Source organism: Patagioenas fasciata, chromosome 39 (assembly GCF_037038585.1).
Source record: "Patagioenas fasciata isolate bPatFas1 chromosome 39, bPatFas1.hap1, whole genome shotgun sequence".
NCBI lineage: Eukaryota > Metazoa > Chordata > Aves > Columbiformes > Columbidae > Patagioenas > Patagioenas fasciata.
In genome coordinates, this window is record NC_092558.1 from 934,936 (window position 1) to 962,361 (window position 27,426).

The 27,426-nt window shown below is 62.9% G+C and overlaps 2 protein-coding genes across 5 annotated transcripts; one reads left to right on the forward strand and one right to left on the reverse strand.

Annotated features, from left to right (window-relative positions):
* Window positions 1-958: 958 nt before the first annotated feature.
* On the reverse strand, window positions 959-21,159 carry SF3B2 (splicing factor 3b subunit 2). 4 transcript variants are annotated; one of them, XM_071801482.1, is made up of 21 exons: window positions 20,991-21,158; window positions 19,946-19,992; window positions 18,474-18,530; window positions 17,884-17,937; window positions 17,489-17,606; window positions 17,318-17,403; window positions 17,006-17,111; window positions 16,352-16,422; window positions 15,554-15,745; window positions 14,869-15,006; window positions 14,128-14,208; window positions 10,980-11,207; window positions 9,261-9,410; window positions 8,370-8,459; window positions 7,871-7,978; window positions 7,326-7,433; window positions 6,154-6,296; window positions 5,368-5,469; window positions 4,537-4,636; window positions 3,138-3,323; window positions 959-1,190 (listed from the first exon to the last, which is right to left on the reverse strand). In XM_071801482.1, exons 1-21 carry the CDS (start codon window positions 21,139-21,141, stop codon window positions 1,122-1,124), a joined length of 2,385 nt encoding a protein of 794 aa, XP_071657583.1. In that variant the 5' UTR covers window positions 21,142-21,158; the 3' UTR covers window positions 959-1,121. The 4 variants fall into 4 exon arrangements, with proteins under 4 accessions (XP_071657583.1, XP_071657582.1, XP_071657584.1 ...); XM_071801481.1 differs by having other exon boundaries at window positions 959-1,193; XM_071801483.1 differs by lacking the exons at window positions 959-1,190; window positions 3,138-3,323 and adding an exon at window positions 3,589-3,663.
* A 413-nt stretch (window positions 21,160-21,572) lies between these two features.
* Window positions 21,573-25,900, forward strand: EIF1AD (eukaryotic translation initiation factor 1A domain containing). The gene is made up of 6 exons (XM_071801537.1): window positions 21,573-21,613; window positions 21,732-21,825; window positions 22,524-22,632; window positions 23,385-23,493; window positions 23,575-23,619; window positions 25,593-25,900. The coding sequence occupies exons 2-6, from the start codon at window positions 21,739-21,741 to the stop codon at window positions 25,813-25,815; spliced, it is 573 nt and encodes a 190-aa protein (XP_071657638.1). The 5' UTR covers window positions 21,573-21,613; window positions 21,732-21,738; the 3' UTR covers window positions 25,816-25,900.
* The last annotated feature ends 1,526 nt before the right edge of the window (window positions 25,901-27,426 follow it).

The window sequence follows — 27,426 nt, forward strand, 5'->3', positions numbered from 1 at the left end:
GGGACATGGGGACCCTGGGGACACCAGGACCTCGGGGACACATCCTGGGACATGGGGACCGTGGGGACATCCGGACCTTGGGGACACGGCCTGGGACATGGGGACACCAATCCAGCATCACTGCTGGGACATGGGGACACCTGGGGACAATGTGACACCAATCCAGCCTCATCATTGGGACACATCCTGGGGACATGGGGACACTGGGGACCTTGGGGACACATCCTGGGACATGGGGACGCTGGGGACATGGAGACCTTGGGGCCACATCCTGGGACACGGGGACACTTGGGGACATGGGGACCTTGGGGACACATCCTGGGACATGGGGACACTTGGGGACATGGTGACACCAATCCAGCCTCAGCACTGGGACACATCCTGGGGACATGGGGACACTTGGGGACATGGTGACACCAATCCAGCCTCAGCACTGGGACACATCCTGGGACATGGGGACACTTGGGGACATGGGGACACTGATCCAGCATCACTGCAGGGACATGGGGACACTTGGGGCCCTGGGGACACATCCTGGGACATGGGGGCCCTGGGGACCTTGGGGACACATCCTGGGACATGAGGACACTTGGGGACATGGTGACACCAATCCCGCCTCAGCACTGGGACACATCCTGGGGACATGGGGACACTTGGGGACATAGGGACACTGATCCAGCATCACTGCAGGGACATGGGGACACATCCTGGGACATGGGTACCCTGGGGACCTTGGGGACACATCCTGGGACATGGGGACACTTGGGGACATGGGGCACTGATCCAGCATCACTGCAGGGACATGGGGACACCTGGGGACACATCCTGGGACATGGGGACCCTGAGGACATGGGGAACCTCGGGGACACATCTTGGGACATGGGGCACTGATCCAGCATCACTGCAGGGACATGGGGACACCTGGGGACCTTGGGGACACACAGCAGAGCCGGGGGGGGTGGGTGGGTGGTGGGGACACCAGCTTTTATTTACAAAACAAGGGGGACGGGGACGGTGACACTGCGATGTCCCCAACCCACGGCCCTGGGTGCAGCCGGGAGGGGGAGGTGACAAGAGGGGACACGAGGGGACGGGTGACAATCGGTGACCTTGATCCGGCGCTAGAACTTGAACTCCTTGTACTTCTTCCCGCCCCCCCGGGCGTCCTGGGGCTGAGCCTTGCGCTTCTTCTGCTGCGGGGACAGGGGACACTCAGGGGACACTCAGGGGACACTCAGGGGACACTCAGGGGACACTCAGGGGACAGTATCAGGGACAAGGGACAGTGGTGGGGACAAGGGACAGTGGTGGGGACAAGGGACAGGATGGGAGACAGGGGACAGCAGTGGGGACAGGGAACAATGTTGGGGACAGGGATGAGCAGGACAAGGCTGGGGACACAGGTACCAGGCAGGGGACACCCAGGGGACAACTGGGTGACAGGTAGGGGACAGATGGGGACAACATGGGATGGGTGAGGAGGAACAGGGAGAAATGGGGACATGATGGGACATGATGGGACATGATGGGGAGGAGCAGGGATTGATGGGGACAGATGGGACAACGCTGGGGACACGGGTACCAGGCAGGGGACACCCAGGGGACAACTGGGTGACAGGTAGGGGACAGATGGGACAACCTGGGATGGGTGAGGATGAGCAGGGACAGATGGGACAAATGGGACACAATAGGGACACAATGGGGACAAAATGGGGAGGAACAGGGATAAGTGGGGACAGATGGGGACAGGCAGGACAAGGCTGGGGACACAGGTACCAGGCAGGGGACACCCAGGGGACAACTGGGTGACAGGCAGGGGACAGATGGGACAACCTGGGATGGGTGGGGATGAGCAGGGAGAGATGGGATGGATGGGGACAGATGTGACATGATGGGGACAGATGGGGACAGGCAGGACAAGGCTGGGGACACAGGTACCAGGCAGGGGACACCCAGGGGACAACTGGGTGACAGGCAGGGGACAGATGGGACAGATGGGGACAAGGTGGGATGGGTGGGGATGAGCAGGGACAGATGGGATGGGTGGGGACGGATGGGACAGGCTGGATGCCACCAGGGCCACGTGTGACAGGCAGGGGACACCCAGGGGACAACTGGGTGACAGGCAGGACAAGGCTGGGGCCACATGTGGCAGGCAGGGGACACCCAGGGGACAACTGGGTGACAGATGGGGACAAGCTGGGCTGGGTGGGGATGAGCAGGGATGGATGGAATGGATGGGATGGATGGGGATGGATGGGACAGGCTGGATGCCACCAGGGCCACGTGTGGCAGGTAGGGGACATCCAGGGGACAACTGGGTGACAGGGAGGGGACAGATGGGACAGGCAGGGATGCGTGGGGATGAGCAGGGATGGATGGGGACACATGGGGACAGGATGGGCTGGGTGGGGATGAGCTGGGATGAGCAGGGACAGATGGGATGGATGGGACAGGATGGATGCCACCAGGGCCACATGTGGCAGGCAGGGGACACCCAGGCGACAACTGGGTGACAGGGAGGGGACAGATGGGACTGATGGGGACAAGCTGGGCTGGGTGGGGAGGAACAGGCACGGATGGGATGGATGGGGACGGATGGGGATGGATGGGGACGGATGGGACAGGCTGGATGCCACCAGGTCCCCATGTAGCAGGCAGGGGACACCCAGGGGACAACTGGGTGACAGATGGGGACAAGTTGGGCTGGGTGGGGATGAGCAGGGATGGATGGAATGGATGGGATGGATGGGGATGGATGGGGATGGATGGGGATGGATGGGGATGGATGGGGATGGATGGGGATGGATGGGACAGGCTGGATGCCACCAGGTCCCCATGTAGCAGCCAGGGGACACCCAGGGGACAACTGGGTGACAGGGAGGGGACAGATGGGACCGATGGGGACAAGCTGGGCTGGGTGGGGAGGAACAGGCACGGATGGGATGGATGGGGATGGATGGGGATGGATGGGGATGGATGGGGATGGATGGGGATGGATGGGGATGGATGGGGATGGATGGGGATGGATGGGACAGGCTGGATGCCACCAGGTCCCCATGTAACAGGCAGGGGACACCCGGGAGACACCCAGGGGACACCCAGGGTGACAGAGGTGACAGGGGTGACGTCCCCACCTTCTGCTTGGCGGCGTGCTCGGCCACCATGTCGCTGAAGTCCTCCTTCTCCACCTGCGCCTGCTGCTCGCGCACGTGCTCCTCGTACTTCTGCGTCATGGCCGACGGGTCCAGCTCCAGCTCCTCGGGGGCCAGCGCCACCTCCACCCCCTGCGCCTCGGGGACCGGGCCCTTGCGCCCCAGGACCTGTGACAGGGGACAGGGGCACCCATGGGTGCTGCTGGAGGGACCTCAGGGTGCTGCTGGAAACACCCCATGGGTGGGAGACCCAAAACCTGGGGACAGGGACACCCAAACCACAGCGCCACCTCCATCCCCTGTGCCTCGGGGACCGGGCCCTTGCGCCCCAGGACCTGTGACAGGGGACAGGGGCACCCATGGGTGCTGCTGGAGAGACCCATGGGTGCTGCTGGAAACACCCCATGAATGGGACACTCAAAACTCAAACCTTGGGGACAGGGACACCTCATTGCAGGGACATCCCCACCCTCTGCGCCTCGGGGACCGGGCCCTTGCGCCCCAGGACCTGTGACAGGGGACAGGGGCACCCATGGGTGCTGCTGGAGGGACCTCAGGGTGCTGCTGGGTCACCTCACACAATGACAGAGCCACCCAAACGCTGGGGACAGGGACATCCCCACCCCAGTGTCACCTCCACCCCCTGTGCCTTGGGGACCAGCCCCTTGTGCCCCAGGACCTGCAGGAAGGGAGAGGGGCACCCATGGGTGCTGCTGGAGGGACCTCAGGGTGCTGCTGGAGACACCCCATGAATGGGACACCCAAACCCTGGGGACAGGGACACCCAAACCACAGCGCCACCTCCACCCCCTCGCCTCGGGGACCAGGCCCTTGCGCCCCAGGACCTGTGACAGGGGACAGGGGCACCCATGGGTGCTGCTGGAGGGACCTCAGGGTGCTGCTGGAGACACCCCATGAATGGGACACCCAAACCCTGGGGACAGGGACACCCAAACCACAGCGCCACCTCCACCCCCTCGCCTCGGGGACCAGGCCCTTGCGCCCCAGGACCTGTGACAGGGGACAGGGGCACCCATGGGTGCTTCTGGAGGGACCTCAGGGTGCTGCTGGAAACACCCCATGGGTGGGACACCCAAACCTTGGGGACAGGGACACCCAAACCACAGCGCCACCTCCACCCCCTCGCCTCGGGGACCCGGCCCTTGCACCCCAAAACCTGGGTGGGGGGCACAGGGGCACCCATGGGTGCTGCTGGGTCACCCTATAGTGTGGTCACCCCATGGGTGCTGTTGGGGACACAGAGGGGTGAGGGGAGCACAGAGGGGATCTGGGGGTGACAAACGGGTGAGGGGGATGTGAGGATGACACCCATGGGTGCAGGGGGTTTTGGAGCACCCATGGGTGCTGGGGGGGCACCCACCGCTGACATGTCGTAGATGTGGGTGGAGCCCATCATGGCCCCCCCCACAGTGGCCGTTCGCTTCTCAGGGACCACGGTGAACAGCTGGGGGGTCTCGCTGCTGCAGGGGGACACAGGGGACCCTCAGCACCCATGGGTGCCCCCAGCACCCACCCGGCACCCAAACCACTGCAAAGACCCCAAATGTCCCCCCCAGAAACCAGAACATGCCCCAGCACCACCAACCCCCCCACCAAGCACCTCAAAACCCCCCCAGCACCCACAGCCCCACCCAAGCACCCATGGGTGCCCCCCAGCATCCCCAACCCCCCCAGCACCCACGGGTGCCCTCCTGGAACCATCAACCCCCCTCAACCAACCCAAAGCCCTCCCAGCACCCATGGGTGACCCTCAGCCCCCCCAATCCTCCCAAAGACCCCCCAGCACCCACAGCCCTACCCCAGCACCCATGGGTGCCGCCCAGCACCCATCTGGCACCCAAGTCCCCCCCAGCACCCCCAACCTCCTCCCGCACCCCCAGCCCCACCCCAGGATCAATGGGTGCCCCCCAGCACCCCCAACCTCCTCCAGCACCCACAGCCCAACCCCAGCACCCATGGGTGCCCCCCTGGAACCATCAACCCCCCCCAAGCACCCCAACCCCAACCAGCACCCATGGGTGTCCACAGCACCCACTCAACACCCAAACCACCCCAAAGGCCCCAATGTCCTCCCCAAAGAAACCAAAACCCACCCCAGCACCCATGGGTGCCCCATAGCACCCAAATCCCCCTCAGCTGCCACCTCCTCCAGCACCCCACCCCCCCAGCACCCATGGGTGCCCCCACCCACCCGTCCATGGCCTCCTCGATCTTCTTCTTCCTCAGCTCGATGAGTTCCGGGGTCTCCATCCCCGCGGGCACCGACGAGAACCCCCCCGGGGTGATCAGACCGCTGGGGGGGCAGGGTGGGGGTCAGGGTGATGGGGCACCCATGGGTGCTAAGGGGGCACCCATGGGTGCTGGGGAGGAGAGGACCCCCAATTCCAGGGCTCTCCATCCCTATGGGTACTGATGAGAACCCCCCTGGGGTGATCAGACCACTGGTGGGGCAGGGTGTTGGGGAGCACCCATGGGTGCTGAGGGTGACAGGGTGATGGGGGCACCCATGGGTGCTGGGGGGTGATAAAACCCCATGTTGGGGTCCTCAGCAGCACCCAGAACCCCACAAGGGGGATGGGGGACACAGGGGGGCCTGGGGGAGTTCAAGAAGGTCTGGGTGGGGGTCAGGGTGCTGGGGAGCACCCATGGGTGCTGGGGCACCCAACCTGTCATTGGAGGTGAAGCCGCATGTTGGGGTCACCAACAGCACCCAGAACCCCAGGAAGGGGATGGGGGACACAGGGGGATCTGGGGGGTAGTTTTGGGGTCTGGGTGGGGATTAGGGTGCCAGGGAGCACCCACGGGTGCTGGGGCACCCACCTGTTGGCTGGGGTGATGAAGCCCCATGTTGGGGTCCCCACCAGCACCCAGAATCCCAGGAAGGGGATGGGGGACACAGGGGGATCTGAGGGCTAGTTTTGGGGTCTGGGTGGGGGTCAGGGTGCCGGGGAGCACCCACGGGTGCTGGGGCACCCACCTGTCGGCTGGGGTGATGAAGCCGGTCTCGTCGGGTTTCTCTTCGTCGCTCTCCTCCTCCTCTTCCTCCTCCGATGATTCCTCGTCCGACGGCTCCAGCTCCCCCCAGGGCGTCCGGTCGATCTCCTCCTCCTCCTCCTTGGTCTGGGTGACACAGGGTGGGGGTCAGGGTGCTGGGGGGGCTTTGGGAGGGTTTACGGGTAGTGGGTGGGGAGATACGGGTGCCCAAAGGGAGAATGTGAGTGATGGTTGGTGGGCGATCTCCTCCTTGGTCTGGCAGGGCAGGGTAGGGGTCAGGGTGCTGGGGGCACCCATGGGTGCTGGGGGGACTTTGGGGGGGTCTATGGGATATGGGTGCCCAAGGGGGAGATGTGGGTGATATGGGTGTTGGGTGATCTCCTGCTTGTTTTCCTTGGGGTCTGGAGAAGCCAGGGTGCTGTGGGAGGAGTGAGGATGCTGGGGAGCACCCATGGGTGCTGAGGAGGGGTGAGGGCACACATGGGTGCTATGGGGCACCCATGGGTGCTGGGGAGGGCCAGGGTACTGTGGGAGGAGTAAGGATGCTGAGGGGCACCCATGGGTGCTGGGGAGGGTCAGGGTGCCAGGGAGGGGTCAGCGTGCTGGGGGCACCCATGGGTGCTGGGGAGGGTCAGAATGCTGTGGGAGGAGTGAGGATGCTGGGGATCACCCATAGGTGCTGGGGAAGGTTCAGCGTGCTGAGGAGCACCCATGGGTGCTGGGAAAGGGTCAGGGTGCCAGGGAGGGTTCAGCGTGCTGGGGGCACCCATGGGTGCTATGGGGCACCCATGGGTGCTGGGGAGGGTCAGAATGCTGTGGGAGGAGTGAGGATGCTGGGGATCACCCATGGGTGCTGGGGAAGGTTCAGCGTGCTGAGGAGCACCCATGGGTGCTGGGAAAGGGTCAGGGTGCCAGGGAGGGATCAGCGTGCTGGGGGCACCCATGGGTGCTATGGGGCACCCATGGGTGCTGGGGAGGGTCAGAATGCTGTGGGAGGAGTGAGGATGCTGGGGATCACCCATGGGTGCTGGGGAAGGTTCAGCGTGTTGAGGAGCACCCATGGGTGCTGGGAAAGGGTCAGGGTGCTGTGGGAGGAGTGAGGGTGCTGGGGGTCACCCATGGGTGCTAAGGGGCACCCATGGGTGCTGGAGGTACCTGGAACTCGGCGGCGTTGGTGCCGAAGACGTCTCCGTAGAGCGGTTTCCCCGTCTCGTCCACGGGGGGTTTTCCCCACCCCCCCGCGTGGTACCCGAACGAGCAGCCCTGGGGGGAGGGGTGGGGGTGGGGGAGGGGCACTGACACCCCGACCCCCTCATGTCCACCCCAGCACCCATGGGTGCCCCCCACCTCACATAGAGACCCCAGATTTCCCTCCCCAGCACTCAACATCCCCCCCCCCAAAAAAAAACCCAATGTCCCCAGCACCCATTACCCACCAAGCACCCAAACCCCCCAGAACCCCCCACCCTCCATGGCTCCCCCCAGCACCCATGGGTGCCCCCAGCACCAAAACCCCCCAGAACCCCCCCACCCTCCATGGCATCCCCCAGCACCCATGGGTGCCCTCAGCACCCACACTCCCCCAAATATCCCCAAAGCCCCCCCAGCACCCCTAACCCCCCACGTCCCCATCAACCCCCACCCCCCAGCACCCATAGGTGACCCCCCCCCACCCCCCAGCACCCATGGGTGCTCCTCACCTCCGGGATGGGCGAGTTGAGTCCTGGGATCTTGAGGTTGGGGTAGGAGGGGGGGGGCCCATAGCGCTGCATGGCGATCAGCCACGGGGGGGGCACCTTGTGCGCATTCTGGGGGGGGACAGCACCCATGGGTGTCCCCCCCAGCACCCATAACCTCCCAGAACCTCCCTCAAAAAACTCAGTGGTGTCCCCCACATCAGCCATGAGGGGGGCACCTTACGTGCATTCTGGCGGGCGGGGGGGGGGGGGGGGCAGCACCCATAGGTGGCCCCAGCACCCATCAACATCCCCAGGGTGATGTGACACCCCATATCCCCCCCCAGCACCCATGGGTGCCCCCCAGCACCCACCAGCATCCCCAGAGCAATGTGATGCCCTCATGTCACCCCCCAGCACCCATGGGTGCCCCATAGCACCCATGGGCCCCACGGGCATCCCCAGGGTGATGTGACACCCCCGTATGCCCCCCCAGCACCCATGGGTGCCCCCCAGCACCCACCGGCCCCACGGGCATCCCCAGGGCGATGCGCAGCTCATCCGAAAGGTCTCCCGGTTTCTTCTCCTTCAGCCGCGTCTCAAACTCCTTCCCCTGGGGACAAGGGACAGCGGGGGGGTCACCAGGGGCACCCATGGGTGCTGGGGGGGCACCCAAGGGTGCGGGGACACCCAGAAGGGCACAGGGTCCCAGTTGGGTGCTGGGAATGGGACACCCTGAGGTGACACTTGCTCATCACAACCTTGGGTTGAGGAATCTCAGGAGGTTCTTGGGGGGCACCCACAGGTCTGGGGGGGCACCCAAGGGTCTGGGGGGACACCCAAGGGAGCTGATGGGTGGAGGGGACACCCAGAAGGGGACAGGGTCCCAGTTGGGTACTGGGAATGGGACACCTCAAGGTGACACTTTCCCATCACGACCTTGGGTTGAGGGATCTCAGGAGGTTCCTGGGGGGCACCCAAAGGTCTGGGGGGGCACCCAAGGGTCTGGGGGGGCACCCAAGGGTCTGGGGGGGCACCCAAGGGTCAGGACAGGTTCCTAACTGGGTGCTTGGGGTGGGAGGGGACACCCCAAGGTGACACTTGCTCATCACGACCTTGGGTTGAGGGATCTCAGGAGGTTCCTGGGGGGCACCCACAGGTCTGGGGGGGCACCCAAGGGTCTGGGGGGGCACCCAAGGGTCTGGGGGGGCACCCAAGGGAGCTGATGGGTGGAGGGGACACCCAGAAGGGCACAGGGTCCCAGTTGGGTGCTGGGGATGGGACACCCCAAGGTGACACTTTCCCATCACCCCCTTGGGTTGAGGGATCTCAGGAGGTTCCTGGGGGGCACCCACAGGTCTGGGGGGGCACCCATGGGTGGGGGGGCTGGCACCCATGGGTGGGGGGCACCCACCTCGTAGTAGAGGTCCCCGTGGATGGTGAGGCGGGGTTTGCTCTGCCATTTGAAGAAGGCGTCGTGCAGCTTCTGGTAATCGATGTCGATCTTGCCCAGCTTGGGCCGGACCTTCTCCCGCATCTTGGACTTGAGGGTCTTCTGCTCCTCCTGGGGGTTGGGGACATCGGGGGGGACATGTTGGGGACAATTCGTGTGGCCCCGACACCCCATGGGACGTCACGATCCTACGGGATGTCCCCAGTGTCCCCAAAGCCCTTGATACCCAACCATGATGTCCCCACAGCCCTCGACATCCAACCATGGTGTCCCCAAAACCCTTGATGTCCAACCATGATGTCCCCAAAGCCTTTGAGGACCAACCACGATGTCCCCAAAGACCCTGTTGACCAACCACGATGTCCCCAAAGACCCTGTTGACCAACCACGATGACCCCAAAGCCCTCGATGACCAACCGCGATGACCCCAAAGCCCTCGATGACCAACCATAACAACCCTAAAGCCCCTGATACCCAACCATGATGTCCCCAAAGACCCCGTTGACCAACCACGATGTCCCCAAAGCCCTCGACATCCAACCGTGATGACCTCAAAGCCCTTGATAACCAACCATAACAACCCCAAAGTCCCTGATACCCAACCACGACGTCCCCAAGACCCTAAATGTCCAACTATGGTGTCCCCAAAACCCTTGATGTCCAACCACGATGTCCCCAAAGCCCTTGATGACCAACCACGATGACCCCAAAGCCCTCGACATCCAACCACGATGACCCCAAAGCCCTTGATGTCCAACCACGATGACCCCAAAGCCCTTGATGTCCAACCGCGATGACCCCAAAGCCCTTGATGTCCAACCGCGATGTCCCCAAAGACCCTGTTGACCAACCACGATGACCCCAAAGACCCTGTTGACCAACCACGATGACCCCAAAGACCCTGTTGACCAACCACGATGTCCCCAAAGCCCTCGATGACCAACCACGATGTCCCCAAAGCCCCTCACACCCAACCATGATGTCCCCAAGACCCTAAATGTCCAACTATGGTGTCCCCAAAACCCTTGATGTCCAACCACGATGTTCTCAAAGCCCTTGACATCCAACCATGGTGTCCCTAAAACCCTTGATGACCAACCAGTGCCCCCAAAGCCCTTGATGATCAACCACAACGACCCCAAAGACCCTGATACCCAACCACAATGTCCCCAAAGCCCTCAACATCCAACCACGATGACCCCAAAGCCCTTGATGTCCAACTGCGATGACCCCAAAGTCCTTGATGTCCAACCGCGATGTCCCCAAAGCCCTCAACATCCAACCACGATGACCCCAAAGCCCTTGATGTCCAACTGCGATGACCCCAAAGTCCTTGATGTCCAACCACTATGTCCCCAAAGCCCTTGATGTCCAACCACGATGTCCCCAAAGCCCTTGACATCCAACCACGATGACCTCAAAGCCCTTGATAACCAACCATAACAACCCCAATGACCCCGATACCCAACCATGATGTCCCCAAAGACCCTGTTGACCAACCACGATGTCCTCAAAGTCCTCAACATCCAACCACGATGACCTCAAAGCCCTTGATAACCAACCGTAACAACCCCAATGAAACCGATACCCAACCACGACGTCCCCAAGGGTCCAACCGAACCCCTAGCCCCACTCCTGTCCCCAACGTCCCCGCGGCGGTGACGTGGTGCCCAACGCCACCTTCTCCTGCAGGGCCTCGCGCATCTCCTGGATGCCGGTTCTCTTGATGAAGTCGGGCAGCTCGAAGGGCGGCTTCTCGATGCCGCGCTTGCCCTGCAGGTACTTGCGCTTGAAGCACCAGTGGCGCGGCACGGGGACGCTGTTCCTGGTGGCCTTGAGGTGCACCAGCAGCTTGGGGTCCTGAGCTGTCACGTCGTGCATCTCCACCACGTCCGGCCGGGCCACCAGCTGCGGGGACAACCGGGACATGGGAGGTGACGAGGTGGCCACGGGGAGCTTTGGGGTTGGGCCTCCAAAAGGCAATGTTGGTGGCCCCAAGTAGGTTCATGGTTGGGTTTGGGCCACCAGAAGGGGACGCTGGTGGCCCCAAGGAGGTTCATGGTTGGGTTTGGGCAACCACAAAGTGACATTGGTGGCCCCAAAAAGGTTCCTTGTTGGGTTTGGGCCACCACAAGGTGACACTGGTGTCCCCAAGGAGGTTCTTTGTTGGGTTTGGGCCACCAGAAGGGGACACTGGTGTCCCCAGGGAGGTTCATGGTTGGGTTTGGGCCACCACAAGGTGACACTGGTGTCCCCAAGGAGCTTTGGGGTTGAGTACAAGACCCCACAAGGTGACACTGGTGGCCCCAAGGAGCTTTGTGGTTGAGTACAAGACCCCACAAGGTGACACTGGCGTCCCCAAGGAGATTCATGGTTGGGTTTGGGCCACCAGAAGGGGACGCTGGTGGCCCCAAGGGGGTTCATGGTTGGGTTTGGGCCACCACAAAGTGACATTGGTGGTCCCAAAAACGTTCCTTGTTGGGTTTGGGTCACCAGAAGGTGACACCAGTGTCCCCAGTTGGGTCTTAAGGTGAACCTTGGGGACCCCAGGGTGACACTGGTGTCCCAGTTGGGTCTTAAGGGGAACCTTGAGGACCCCAGGGAGACACTGGTGTCCCCACTTGGGTGTTAAGGGGAACCTTGGGGACCCCAGGGTGACACTGGTGTCCCCAGCTGGGTCTTAAGGGGAACCTTGGGGACCCCAGGGTGACACTGGTGTCCCCAGCTGGGTGTTAAGGGGAACCTTGGGGACCCCAGGGTGACACTGGTGTCCCCACTTGGGTCTTAAGGGGAACCTTGGGGACCCCAGGGTGACACTGGTGTCCCCAGCTGGGTCTTAAGGGGAACCTTGGGGACCCCAGGGTGACACTGGTGTCCCCACTTGGGTCTTAAGGCGAACCTTGGGGACCCCAGGGTGACACTGGTGTCCCCAGCTGGGTCTTAAGGGGAACCTTGGGGACCCCAGGGTGACACTGGTGTCCCCAGCTGGGTCTTAAGGGGAACCTTGGGGACCCCAGGGTGACACTGGTGTCCCCAGCTGGGTCTTAAGGGGAACCTTGGGGACCACAGGGTGACACTGGTGTCCCCAGCTGGGTCTTAAGGGGAACCTTGGGGACCCCAGGGTGACACTGGTGTCCCCAGCTGGGTCTTAAGGGGAACCTTGGGGACCCCAGGGTGACACTGGTGTCCCCAGCTGGGTCTTAAGGGGAACCTTGGGGACCCCAGGGTGACACTGGTGTCCCCAGTTGGGTCTTAAGGGGAACCTTGGGGACCCCAGGGTGACACTGGTGTCCCCAGCTGGGTCTTATGGGGAACCTTGGGGACCCCAGGGTGACACTGGTGTCCCCAGCTGGGTCTTAAGGGGAACCTTGGGGACCCCAGGGTGACACTGGTGTCCCCAGTTGGGTCTTAAGGGGAACCTTGGGGACCCCAGGGTGACACTGGTGTCCCCAGCTGGGTCTTATGGGGAACCTTGGGGACCCCAGGGTGACACTGGTGTCCCCAGCTGGGTCTTAAGGGGAACCTTGGGGACCCCAGGGTGACACTGGTGTCCCCATTTGGGTGTTAAGGGGAACCTTGGGGACCCCAGGGTGACACTGGTGTCCCCACTTGGGTCTTAAGGGGAACCTTGGGGACCCCAGGGTGACACTGGTGTCCCCAGCTGGGTCTTAAGGGGAACCTTGGGGACCCCAGGGTGACACTGGTGTCCCCAGCTGGGTCTTAAGGGGAACCTTGGGGACCCCAGGGTGACACTGGTGTCCCCAGCTGGGTCTTAAGGGGAACCTTGGGGACCCCAGGGTGACACTGGTGTCCCCACTTGGGTCTTAAGGGGAACCTTGGGGACCCCAGGGTGACACTGGTGTCCCCAGCTGGGTCTTAAGGGGAACCTTGGGGACCCCAGGGTGACACTGGTGTCCCCAGCTGGGTCTTAAGGGGAACCTTGGGGACCCCAGGGTGACACTGGTGTCCCCAGCTGGGTCTTAAGGGGAACCTTGGGGACCCCAGGGTGACACTGGTGTCCCCAGCTGGGTCTTATGGGGAACCTTGGGGACCCCAGGGTGACACTGGTGTCCCCACTTGGGTCTTAAGGGGAACCTTGGGGACCCCAGGGTGACACTGGTGTCCCCATTTGGGTCTTAAGGGGAACCCTGGGGACCCCAGGGTGACACTGGTGTCCCAGTTGGGTCTTAAGGGGAACCTTGGGGACCCCAGGGTGACACTGGTGTCCCCACTTGGGTCTTAAGGGGAACCTTGGGGACCCCAGGGTGACACTGGTGTCCCCAGCTGGGTCTTAAGGGGAACCTTGGGGACCCCAGGGTGACACTGGTGTCCCCACTTGGGTCTTAAGGGGAACCTTGGGGACCCCAGGGTGACACTGGTGTCCCCAGCTGGGTCTTAAGGGGAACCTTGGGGACCCCAGGGTGACACTGGTGTCCCAGTTGGGTCTTAAGGGGAACCTTGGGGACCCCAGGGTGACACTGGTGTCCCCACTTGGGTCTTAAGGGGAACCTTGGGGACCCCAGGGTGACACTGGTGTCCCCAGTTGGGTCTTAAGGGGAACCTTGGGGACCCCAGGGTGACACTGGTGTCCCCAGCTGGGTCTTAAGGGGAACCTTGGGGACCCCAGGGTGACATTGGTGTCCCAGTTGGGTCTTAAGGGGAACCTTGGGGACCCCAGGGTGACACTGGTGTCCCCATTTGGGTGTTAAGGGGAACCTTGGGGACCCCAGGGTGACACCGGTGTCCCCACCAGCGCTCTCAGGGGACACAGGGATGGTGATGGGGACAGGGACGGGGACATGTCCCCGTGATGTCCCCGTGGTGTCACCTGCTTGAGCTCGGCCACCGTGAAGCGGTTCATGCGCCGCAGCTTCTTCTTGGACAGTTTGGGGACCTCAGGTTTCTTCTCCTGTGGGGACAACGTGGTGACACCGGGGGAGACACCAGGGATGCCATCCCCCTGTCCCCTGTGTCCCCATATCCCCACGTCCCCCAATGTCCCCACGGTGCCACCTGTCCTGCATCCCCAGTGGCTCCATGATGGCCACAGTGTCCCCCAATGTCCCCATTATCCCCATGTCCCCCAGTGCCCCCACAATGTCCCCAGTGTCCCCGTTGTCCCCCAATAGCCCCATATCCCCATTGTCCCCAATCTCTTATGTCCCCATGATGTCCCCAATGTCCCCCACGGCCCCATGATGTCCCCAGTATCCCCATGATGTCCCCAGTGTTCCCATGATGTCCCTGATGTCCCCATGATGCCCTCAGTGTCCCCAGTATCTTCACATCCCCCAATGTCCCCCACATCCCCATGATGTCCCCAGCGTCCCCATGATGCCCCCAGTGTCCCCCAATATCCCTAGGATGTCCCCAGTATCCTCATGTCCCCCAATGTCCCCCACACCCCCATGATGTCCCCAGTGTCCTCACTCCCCGCAATGTCCCCTAGGTCCCCATCATGTCCCCAGTGCCCCATGATGTCCCCATGTATCTATTGTCCCCTTGTCCCCCCCAGTGTCCCCACTGTCCCCCAATGTCCCCACTGTATCCCCAGTGTCCCCATTGTCACCTGCTCGTCCTCGTCACTCTCCTCCCCGCTACCCCGTTGTCCCTCGTCCTGTCCCTTCTTCTTGGGGACGGTGGCACTTTCGGGTCTGTCCCCTTTGTCCGGCTCCTTCTCCTTGTCCTTCTTCACCTCATCCGTCAACTGCAGGGGGGGGCGTGACACCCATGGGTGTTGTCACACCCCCCACCCATGGGTGCCACCCCTTAGGTGCCACCAATCCAAATGTCACCCCAAAAATGACCAAAATCGCCTTAAAATGGACAATTTGCGACCCACGGGTGACACCTGGGGTCACCCCAGGGTGTTGTCAGCCCCCCGCCAGCACCCATGGGTGCCCCCCCCAACTCATGGGTGCCCCCCTGTGGGTGTCACCTTAAACAAAACCACCAGAAATAGCCCCAAAAACGGATAATTTGTCACCTGGGAGTGACATTGGGTGACATTTGGGGTCACCCCAGGGTGTTGTCATCCCCCCCAGCACCCATGGGTGCTTCCCCCCACCCATGGGTGCCCCCCACAAAGAGCCACCAACCCAAATGTCACCCCAAAAGTGACCCAAATCGCCTTAAAATGGACAACTTGTGACCCATGAGTGACACTTGGGGACCTTTTTTTGGGGTGAAACCCCCCTCCCAGCACCTATGGGTGCCCCCCCCACCCATAGGTGCTCCTTCCCCCCTTAATTTACCTTAAAAGCCTCGAAAATCCTCTTAAAAAAGACGAAATTGGGGTCGAAAATTTGGGGCTCCTCGGTGATGTATTCGATCTCGGGGGGGGGGTCGTCCCCCTGGGTGGGGGTCGGGGTGGGGGGCGGGGAGGGGCGGCCCCTCCCCCGCTGCGGCTTCTTCTTCTTCTTGCGGTTGCGGCGTTTGCGGGTTCGCTGAGGGGGGGACAGGGGACGTTATGGGGACATTATGGGGACAGTGGGACCCCCACTCATGGGTGACAGTGGGGACGCTTTGGGGATACCCTGAGGTGACAATGTGGGGTGGGACAATAGGACATTATGGGGACATTGGGGGGACAGTGAGACCCCCCCCCTCCCCCAATTGGAGTCACATTGAGGTGACACTGCGGGGGTCTTGGGGACAGTTCGGGGACACCCTGGGGTGACAATAAGTGTGCAAGAAAGGTGAAAAAGGGACATTATGGGAACACTATGGGGACATCAGGGGGACAACGACACCCGCACCCATGGCTGACATTGGGAACACTTCGGGGACACCCTGAGGTGACAATGGGTGACATTGGGGGGAGCAACACTGGGGCAGCACCTTGGGGACAGTTTGGGGACACTGATGTGACATCAAGGGGATCTTGGGGACACTTTGGGGGCACCCTGAGGTGACTCTGGGGAGGTGACAATGTGACATTATGGGGACATTGTGGGGGGACAGTGAGACCCCCTTCCTTGGGTGATGTTGGGGACACTTTGGGGACACCCTGAGGTGACAGTGTGGGGGGGCGGTGACACTGGTGTCCCCACCTCTTTCTTGGCCCCCCCCGTCTCGTCTTCACTCTCGGTCACTCGCGGCTCTGTCTCCATCTCGTCATCGGCTGTGGGGACATTGGGGACATCGGGGATGTCAGGGTGCTGTCCCCCCCACCAGGAGCACCCATGGGTCAGTGGAGGTGGGGTGGGACCCAGGAGTTCGGGGGGGACCCAGGAGTTCGGGAGGGACCCAGGCATCCGGGAGGGATCAAGGTGACCAGCTCTGGGGACAAGCGGCTTGTGGGGGGGGAAAGAGGGTGCTGCCCCCACCCCAGGAACACCCATGGGTCAGTGGAGGTGGGGTGGGACCCAGGAGTTCGGGAGGGACCCAGGAGTCCGGGAGGGGTAACCCAGGAGTCCGGGAGGGGTAACCCAGGAGTCCGGGAGGGGACCAAGGTGACCAGTTCTGGGGACAAGGGACTTGAAGGGGGGGGGTAGTCAGGTTGCTGCCTCCCCCCTGCCAGGAGCACCCATGGGTCAGTGGAGGTGGGGTGGGACCCAGGAGTCCGGGAGGGGGGCCCAGGCGTCCGGGGTGGGGGGACCCAGGCGTTTGGGAAGGACCAAGGTGACCAGCTCTGGGAACGAGGGACTTGGGGGGGTCAGGGTGCTGCCCCCCACCCCAGGAGCACCCATGGGTGCTGTGCTCACCAGGGGCGGGGGGGGCGCTGACCAGCTCCTCTTGCCGACTCTCCTTGAGCTGCAGAATCTTCTCCAGGGCCTGAGGGATGCGGGGGCCACCCCCCCCCTCCTCACCCTGCGGGGACAGGGGGTGAGGGAGGGACCCAGGCATCCGGGGGACCCAGGTGTTTGGGGGGGGACCCCAAGAGTTCAGGAGGGACCCAGGCATCCAGGCCCCACCCCAAGAAAGGACCCAGGTATCCAGGAGCTCCCCCCCAAAAAGGGACCCAGGCATCCAGGAGCCCCCCCACAAAAGGGACCCAGGCGTCCGGGAGCACCCACCTCTCTGTTCTCCTCGCCAGGAGGGGGTGGGGGTCCACGAGGTCGGGGGGCACCCATGGGTGGGGGGGCACCCATGGGGGTGCTGCCTGTGGGGGGAGACAAAGGGGGACAGTTAGAGACAAACGTCACCAAGGGGACGACAAAGGGCACGGGGGGGTGGGGGTGACTCACCGCGGGGGGGCAGGGTGGCACGGGCACCCATGGGTGCTCCCTCAGGGGGGGGCCGGGCCAGCGGGGGGGCCAGTTTGGCCAGTTCCTGTTGGCGCTCCTGCTCCAGCAGAACGGCCGCCTGGGGGGACGGGGGACATCAGGGGACATTGGGGGACGTGAAGGGACACAAAGACACCAGTGATATGGGTGACGTGGAGATACAGGGGCATTGGGGACACGTGGGATATGGAAGGACATGGGGACATTGGGGCCATGAGGACGGACATGGGGACATCAGAGATGTGGGGACACTGGTGATGTGGGGAGGACATGGGGGACACGCAGGGGACAATGACAGGGAAAAGGGGGGACAGGGACAGGGGTGTGACAATGCCATTGTCCCCGTGCCCCCTCACCCGTTTCTGCTGCTCCAGCAGCTCCTGCTCTTTGCTCTTGTCCCCAAATGGTGCCTGAGGGGGGGACACAAGGACACTGAGCACCCCCCAGCACCCATGGGTGGCCCCCAGCACCCACAGACCCTCCCAGCACCCAGAGAGTCCCCCCAGCACCCATGGGTGGCCCCCAGCACCCACAGACCCTCCCAGCACCCACAGAGTCCCCCCAGCACCCATGGGTGGTCCCCAGCACCCATAGAAATCCCCCCAGCACCCACAGAGTCCCCCCAGCACCCTTGGGTGCCCCCAGCACCCCATGACCCCCCCAGGTCCCACCCCACAGCTCAAACCCAGTGGGGGGAGGGGGGGTACCCAGGGGGTGCTGCAGGGAGACATGGGTGGGGGGGTGGGGGGGTCAGGGACCCCCCTAAAACTGGGATCCCCCTGGGCACCCAGTGAGTTCCTCCCCCCCCCCAAAACTGGGACCACCCAGAGCACCCAGTGACACCTCCCCAAAACTGGGACCTTCCGTGTGCCCCCGCACTCCCTAAACCTCCCAACTGTGTCTTGTTCCCCACATTTATTGTCCCCCCCATTTAATGTCACCCCACCTGTCCCTTGTCCCCATCCTCAGGGCGCAGCACAGGGCGACTCAACACGATCCCAGTCTGGGGGGGTGACAAAGTGACATTGGAGACCCCTCCAGGGGACTTGGGGACCCCTCGGGGACACTGGGATTTGGGGATGACCCCAAGGGAGTGACACTGGGGATTGGGGGGGGGACATTGGAGACCCTCCAGGGGTTTGGGGACACCCCTAAGGGGCCCAAGGAGGGGGACACTGGGGACACCCCCAGGGGCTTTGGGGACATCGGGGACCCCCCTGGGGACACCCCAAGGAGACCAAGGGGGGGCACATGGGACATTGGGGACCCCCCCAGGGGGACTTGGGGACATTGGGGACCCACTGGGACTCGAGGACACCCCCAAGGGACCCAAGGAGGGGGGCACTGGGGACACCCCCAGGGGCTTTGGGGACATTGGGGACCCCCCTGGGGACACTGGGACTTGGGGACAACCCCAAGCGGGGGACACTGGCGACTTGGGATGACACTGAAACCCCCCAGGGGCTTTGGGGACATTGGGACGTGGGGACACCCCAAGGAGACCAAGGCGGGGGCACATGGGACATTGGGGATCCCCTCAGGGGGACTTGGGGACATTGGGGACACCCCTAAGGGGCCCAAGGAGGGGGACACTGGGGACACCCCCAGGGCCTTTGGGGACATTGGGGACCCCCCTGGAGACACCGGGACTTGGGGACACCCCAAGGAGACCAAGGGGGGGCACATGGGACATTGGGGACCCCCCCAGGGGGACTTGGGAACATTGGGGACCCACTGGGACTCGAGGACACCCCCAGGAGACCCAAGGAGGGGGGCACTGGGGACACCCCCAGGGGCTTTGGGGACACTGGGGACCCCCCTGGGGACACTGGGACTTGGGGACAACCCCAAGCGGGGGACACTGGCGACTTGGGATGACACTGAAACCCCCCAGGGGCTTTGGGGACATTGGGACGTGGGGACACCCCAAGGAGACCAAGGCGGGGGCACATGGGACATTGGGGATCCCCTCAGGGGGACTTGGGGACATTGGGGACACCCCTAAGGGACCCAAGGAGGGGGACACTGGGGACACCCCCAGGGCCTTTGGGGACACTGGGGACCCCCCTGGAGACACCGGGACTTGGGGACACCCCAAGGAGACCAAGGGGGGGCACATGGGACATTGGGGACCCCCCCAGGGGGACTTGGGAACATTGGGGACCCACTGGGACTCGAGGACACCCCCAGGAGACCCAAGGAGGGGGGCACTGGGGACACCCCCAGGGGCTTTGGGGACACTGGGGACCCCCTTGGGGACACTGGGACCTGGGGATGACCCCAAGGGGGGGACATTGGAGACCCCCCAGGGGATTTGGGGACATTGGGACGTGGGGACACCCGCAAGGGGGGGGGTCAGGGGACACTGAGACCCCCAGGTGACAATGGTGGTGACACTGGGGACACCGTCCCCCCCACCTGCAGCGTGTAGTTCTGCAGCCGCTCCAGCAGCTCCTCCCGAGACCCTGGAGGGGGGAAAACGGGGGGTCAGGGAGCCCCAAATTCTGACCTGACATCCCCAAACCCCCCCCATTACCACCTGACTCCCCCAGTTAACACCTGAGTCCCCCAAATTACCCCCAAGTCCCCAAATTCCCCCAAAGCCCCCCATGTCCCCCAAGTTCCCCCCAGACCCTCCACGTCTCCCAAAATTCCACCCTAACCCCCATGTCCCCCAAACTCCCCCAGAGCCCCCAAACCCCCCTCACAACCCCCCATGTCCCCCAAATTCCCCCCAAGGTTCCCTCAGAACCCCCCATGTCCCCCAAATTCACCTCAGATCCCCCATGGCCCCCAAAATCACCTCATGGTGCCCCAGAACCCCCCCTGTACCCCAAATTCCCTCCAGACCGCCCAAATTCACCTCAGAACCCCCAAACCCCCCATGTCCCCAAATTCCCCCCAGACACCCCATGTCCCCCAAATTCACCTCAGGGCCCCTCCAGACCTCCCCATCCCCCAAATTCACCTCAGACCCCCCCAACCCCCCCTGTCCCCCCAAAACCCCCATGTCCCCCAAATTCACCTCAGGGCCCCTCCAGACCTCCCCATCCCCCAAATTCACCTCAGACCCCCCCAACCCCCCCTGTCCCCCCAAAACCCCCATGTCCCCCAAATTCACCTCAGGGCCCCTCCAGACCTCCCCATCCCCCAAATTCACCTCAGACCCCCCCAACCCCCCCTGTCCCCCCAAAACCCCCATGTCCCCCAAATTCACCTCAGGGTCCCCCAGAACCCCCCCAGACCCCCCCGTCCCCCCCCAAGTCCCCAGATTCCCCCTAAAGCCCCCAAATTCCCCCCAGAACCCCCACTGTCCCCCAAATTCACCTCAGTCCATCCCCCAAACCCCCCAGTGCCCCAAATTCACCCAGACCCCCCCGGTTCCCTCACATCCCCCCCCCCCCCCCCCATTCCCTCACCCCCCCCTTCAGGCCCCGCGTTCCCGCCTCCCCGCGTCCCTCACCCTGCGCGGGGGCTCCGATCCCGGCCAGCGTCGCCTGCAGCTCGGCCGGGGCCCAGCCCGAGTACGGGGACAGCTCCCCCGGCCCGCCCGGGCCCGTTCCCGGCCCCGCTCCCGGCCCCGCTCCGGCCGCCGCCTCCGCTCGCTCCGCCATCTTGCCGCTACCACCGCGCGGGAGGCCACCAACCAATCAGCGCCCGGGACAGCGAACGAGTCACCAATCAGTACCCCGAGTTCCTCAGCGGGGAGGCGGGGATTGTACTCCCGACAGTCCAATCAGCGAGGGGAGGGCGAGCAGCCAATCAACGCCCGCTTTCCAAGCGGAGAGGCGGGGACTGCGCCCCGTGAAAGGCCAATCAGCGGCGGGCAATCGGCGCTAGGCACCGCCCCCTTAATTTGCATGTTGCGTCGTGGGATCCAGTGTCTAATTTGCATAGCCACGCCCTCTAGGTCGAGTGGGAGCCCCGCCCCTCCATCTAGCTCCGCCCCAATGGGCGGCCCCGCTCTCTGAGGCTCCCAGTCTCTGGCTCCGCCCCATTGTGGGCGTGTCCCACCTCTCCCGCCCCTTTCTCTGCATTGGGGGCGTGTCCTCCGGAAGTGACGCAACCCGGAAGTACCGGAGCGAGGTGAGCGGCGGCTCGGGCGCCTGGGTCCCCCCCCGGCTTTGCCTGGGGGGGGGGGGGGAGGGGGTGTCCCCGGACGCCTGGGTCCCTCATCCCCCCCCGCCTCTATCCCCCCCCCCAGCCCCGCGATGTCGCGCGCCACCAAGCGGAAGCACGTGGTGCGCGAGCTGCTGGAGGAGCGCGTGCGGCCCGCGGACAGACAGACCATCGTTAGGGTGGGACAGGGGGACGGGGGGGCATGGGGGCATTGGGGACATGGGGGGCACACGGGGATATTGGGGGACATTGGGGGGACAGGGGCACATTGAGGGGGGACAGGGGGATAAGTGGGAGACATTGGGGGGCATGGGGACATTGGGGCATGGGGGGTACACGGGGATATTGGGGGACATTGGAGGGATATGGGGACAAGGGGGATAGGGGGGGACAGGGGGACATTGGGGATATTGGGGGGACACGGGGATATTGGGGGACAGGGGGACATTGGGGGACAGGGGGACACAGCGGGACATGGGGATATTTGGGGGGATATGGGGACAAGGAGGACATGGGGACATTGGGGCTATGGGGACAGAGGGACATAGGAGTGAGGGACATTGGGATGTAGGGACATGAGGGGACATGGGGACATCAGGGATGGGGAGACGTGGGGATATTGGGGGGATATGGGGACATTGGGGGATGTGGGACATGGGGGACAGGGGGATGATGAGGAGGACATGGAGGGACATTGGGGGACACGGGGACATTGGGGTGTCTGTGACCCTTGATTTCCCCTCATGTCCCTGACCCCCAGTGTCCCCGATGTCCCCAATGTCCCCCAACATCCCCGATGTCCCCAATGTCCCCGACATCCCCAACGTCCCCTGATGTCCCCGGTGTCCCCTGATGTCCCCACCGTTCCCTCCCACAGGTGTTGGGGACCCCGGGGAACAACCTGCACGAGGTGGAGACGCCGGAGGGGACGCGGTTCCTGGTCAGCATGCCCCCCCGCTTCCGGAAACACGTCTGGATCAAGAGAGGTGACAGTGACACTGACAATGACAGGGACACCCCCGTGTCCCCACGTCACCCCCCTTGTCCCCCGTTCCCTGCCCCCCCAGGTTCAGAACACATTTGGATCAACAGAGGTGACAGTGACAGTGACCTCGTGTCACCCCCCTTGTCATTTCCGACCCTTGGGACCCCCGACCCCCCAACACTGACCCATATGACCCCAGGTGACCCCCCAGTGACCCCGCTGACCCCCCATATGATCCCAGGTGACCCCCCCAGTGACCCCCCCCATGACCCTAGGTGCCCCCCCAGTGACCCCCTGACCCCCCTCCACTGACCCATATGACCCCCTGACCCCCCTCTATGACCCCAGGTGAGTCCTGTGACCCCCCCCATGGCACCCCCTCCCCCCCCCGTAACCCCCCCCCATGACCCCAGGTGACCCCTGTGACCCCCCCTCTATGACCCCAGGTGACACCCCCGTGACCCCCTGTCCTCTCCCAGTGACCCCCCCAATGACCCTGGTGACCCCCACAATAACCCCAGATGACCCTTGTGACCCCCCCAATGGCCCCAGTGACCGCCCAATAACCCCAGATGACCCCTGTGACCCCCTGAGCCCCCCAATGGCCCCAGTGACCCCCCCAATGACCCCAGATGACCCTTGTGACGCCCTGAGCCCCCCAGTGACCCCAGATGACCCCTGTGACCCCCTGACCCCCCCCCAATGACCCCAGATGACCCCATGACCCCCCCGACCTTTCTCCCCCCTCCCCAGGCGACTTCCTGCTGGTCGACCCCATCCCCGAGGGGGTCAAGGTCAAGGCCGAGATGTCCCTGGTGCTGCTGCCCCCCCACGTGCGCTCCCTGCAGCGCCAGGGCCTGTGGTGAGAGCCCCCCCCCCAAAACAGCCCCCCCGGGACCCCCCACCCCAGTATTGGGCTGACTGGGGGTCCCCACATACACAGGCCTGAGGCGTTTGACCCCCCCGGCAGAGACAAAGGGCCCCCCCGGTGAGTTAATGGGGGTCAATTAATGGGGAGGGATAAATGGGGGGGTCAATGGGGGAATTAATGGGGTCAATAAATGGGGGGGTTAATGGGGGGGATAAATGGGGGTCGATTAATTGGGGGTAAATGGGAATAAATGGGGCTAATGGGGGTCAATAAATAGGGGGTTAATGGGGGGAATTAATGGGGGGGATAAATTGGGGGGGTAAATGGGGGGAATTAATGGGGGTCAATAATGAGGGGTTAATGGGGGAGGGATAAATTGGGGGGGTAAATGGGGGGAATTAATGGGGGTCAATAATGGGGGGTTAATGGGGGTCAATTAATGGGGGGGAATAAATGGGGGGGATAAATTGGGGGGGTAAATGGGGGGAATTAATGGGGGTCAATAATGGGGGGTTAATGGGGGAGGGATAAATTGGGGGGGTAAATGGGGGGAATTAATGGGGGTCAATAATGGGGGGTTAATGGGGGGGCTAATGGGGGGCAATAAATGAGGGGTTAATGGGGGTCAATTAATGGGGGTTAATGGGAGTCAATGGGGGTAAATGGGGGTCAATTAATGGGGGTTAATGGGAGTCAATGGGGGTCAATTAATGGGGGTTAATGGGAGTCAATGGGGGTAAATGGGGGTCAATTAATGGGGGTTAATGGGAGTCAATGGGGGTCAATTAGTGGGGGTTAATGGGAGTCAATGGGGGTCAATTAGTGGGGGTTAATGGGAGCCAATGGGGGTAAATGGGGGTCAATTAATGGGGGTAAATGGGGGTCAATGGGGGTTAATGGGGGGTAAATGGGGGTCAATTAATGGGGGTTAATGGGGGTCAATGGGGGGTAAATGGGGGTCAATTAGTGGGGGTTAATGGGAGTCAATAGGGGTAAATGGGGGTCAATTAGTGGGGGTTAATGGGAGTCAGTGGGGGGTAAATGGGGGTCAATTAATGGGGGTTAATGGGAGTCAATGGGGTAAATGGGGGTCAATTAATGGGGGTTAATGGGAGTCAATGGGGTAAATGGGGGTCAATTAATGGGGGTTAATGGGAGTCAATGGGGGTAAATGGGGGTCAATTAATGGGGGTTAATGGGAGCCAATGGGGGTCAATTAGTGGGGGTTAATGGGAGTCAATGGGGGTAAATGGGGGTCAATTAATGGGGGTTAATGGGAGTCAATGGGGGTAAATGGGGGTCAATTAATGGGGGTTAATGGGAGTCAATGGGGGTAAATGGGGGTCAATTAATGGGGGTTAATGGGAGTCAATGGGGGTAAATGGGGGTCAATTAATGGGGGTTAATGGGAGCCAATGGGGGTCAATTAGTGGGGGTTAATGGGAGCCAATGGGGGTAAATGGGGGTCAATTAGTGGGGGTTAATGGGGGTCAATTAATGGGATCAATGGGGGTTAATGGGGGTCAATTAGTGGGTTAATGAGAGTCATTTAATGGGGGGTAAATGGGCATCAATAAATGGGGGGTAAATGGGGGTCAATTAATGGGGTCAATATGAGTCAATTAATATGGAGATCAATTAACGGGGGGTAAATAGGGGTCAATAAATGGGGGGAGAACAAATGGGGGGGTAAATGGGGGTCAATGGGGTAAATGGGGGTCAATAATGGGAATTAATGGGGGCGTCAGTGGGGGTCAATTAATGAGAGGGTTAATGGCAGTAAATGGGGGTCAATTAATGGGGGGGGTTAATAGGGAGGATAAAGTGGGGCGGGGTCAATGGGGGAATTAATGGGAGTCAATTAATGGGAGGTTAAATGAGGGTCAATTAATGGGGGGGTAAATGGGGGTCAGTTAATGGGGTCAATGGGGTAAATTGGGGTCAATTAATAGGGGGAATTAGTGGGGATCAATAAATGGGGGTCAATAATTGGGGGTCAATAATTGGGGGGATAACTGGGGGTCCCCAACCCCCCCCGTGTGTCCCTGTGACCCCCACATGTCCCCACCCCCCCCATGTCCCCAACGCAGCCCCCCCGGGGACAATGACGATGACAATGGGAGCGACGGGCTGTTCGTCAACACCAACCGTGGGGACATCAATGGGGACACCAGTGACACCAGTGGGGACGCCAGTGACACCAGTGGGGACACCGATGGGGACACCGATGGGGACACTGAGGACACAGGTGACACCGAGGACACGCGTGACAATAAGGACATGGGGGACACGACCCCGAGGGACACGCGGTGACAAGGGCACGGGGACAAGGACATGGGGACACGGGGACAGTGATGGGGCCGTGACCCCAATAAAGGGCTCCCGGTGGCTTTGGGGACATGCGGTGGCTTCTGTGGCCTCGTGGGGACACTTGGGGACACTGCGCCACCCATTCCTGTGCACATTGGGGACACTGTCCCCCCCATTCCTGTGCACATTGGGGACACTGGGACCCCCACATCTGTGCCCCCTGGGGACACTTGGTGGCATTTGGGGACAGTTCCCCCCATTCCTGTGCCCATTGGGGACACTTGGGCACATTTGGGGACACTGGGACCCCCACATCTGTGCCCCTTGGGGACACTCGGTGACATCTGGGGACACTCCCCCCCATTCCTGTGCCCATTGGGGACACTTGGGGACATCTGGGGACACTCCCCCCCATTCCTGTGCCTACTGGGGACACTTGGTGGCACTTGGGGACACTGGGACCCCCCTGTCTGTGCCCCTTGGGGACACTCGGTGGCATCTGGGGACACTCCCCCCATTCCTGTGCCTATTGGGGACACTTGGTGGCACTTGGGGACACTGGGACCCCCCTGTCTGTGCCCCTTGGGGACACTCGGTGGCATCTGGGGACACTCCCCCCATTCCTGTGCCCACTGGGGACACCTGGGCACATTTGGGGACACTGGGACCCCCACATCTGTGCCCCCTGGGGACACTTGGTGGCATTTGGGGACACTGTCCCCCCCATTCCTGTGCCCATTGGGGACACTTGGGGACACTGTCCCCCATTCCTGTGCCCATTGGGGACACTTGGGGACACTGTCCCCCATTCCTCTGCCCATTGGGGACACTTGGTGGCACTTGGGGACACTGGGATCCCCACATCTGTGCCCCTTGGGGACACTCGGTGGCATCTGGGGACACTCCCCCCCATTCCTGTGCCCATTGGGGACATTTGGGGCCACTCAGTGACACTGTTCCCCCCTTCCCACCCCCCCCCAAAAGGGACCCAGGCGTCCGGGTGCTGCTGACTCACCCCCCCCCCATCTGGATCCACCCAACAGCTGGAGGGGGGGGAGGGGAAGGGAGGGGACCCAGGCGTCCGGGAACACCCGCCACACCCCCCCACAGGGGACCCAGGCGTCCGGGAACATTCCCCCCCTCTCCCTCCCCCCCCCAAAAAAAAGGGAGCCAGGCATCCAGGAGCACCCCCCCCAAAAAGGGACCCAGGCGTCCGGGAGCACCCAACCCCCAAAAAGGGACCCAGGCGTCCGGGAGGACCCACCCCCCAAAAAGGGACCCAGGCGTCCGGGAGCACCCACCCCCCCCAAAAAGGGACCCAGGCATCTGGGAGGACCCACCCCCCAAAAAGGGACCCAGGCGTCCAGGAGCACCCCCCAAAAAGGGACCCAGGCATCTGGGAGCACCCACCCCCCCTCAAAAAGGGACCCAGGCGTCCGGGAGCACCCACCCCCCCCAAAAAGGGACCCAGGCGTCCGGGAGCACCCACCCCCCCTCAAAAAGGGACCCAGGCATCCGGGAGCACCCACCCCCCCTCAAAAAGGGACCCAGGCGTCCGGGAGCACCCACCCCCCCCAAAAAGGGACCCAGGCGTCCGGGAGCACCCACCCCCCC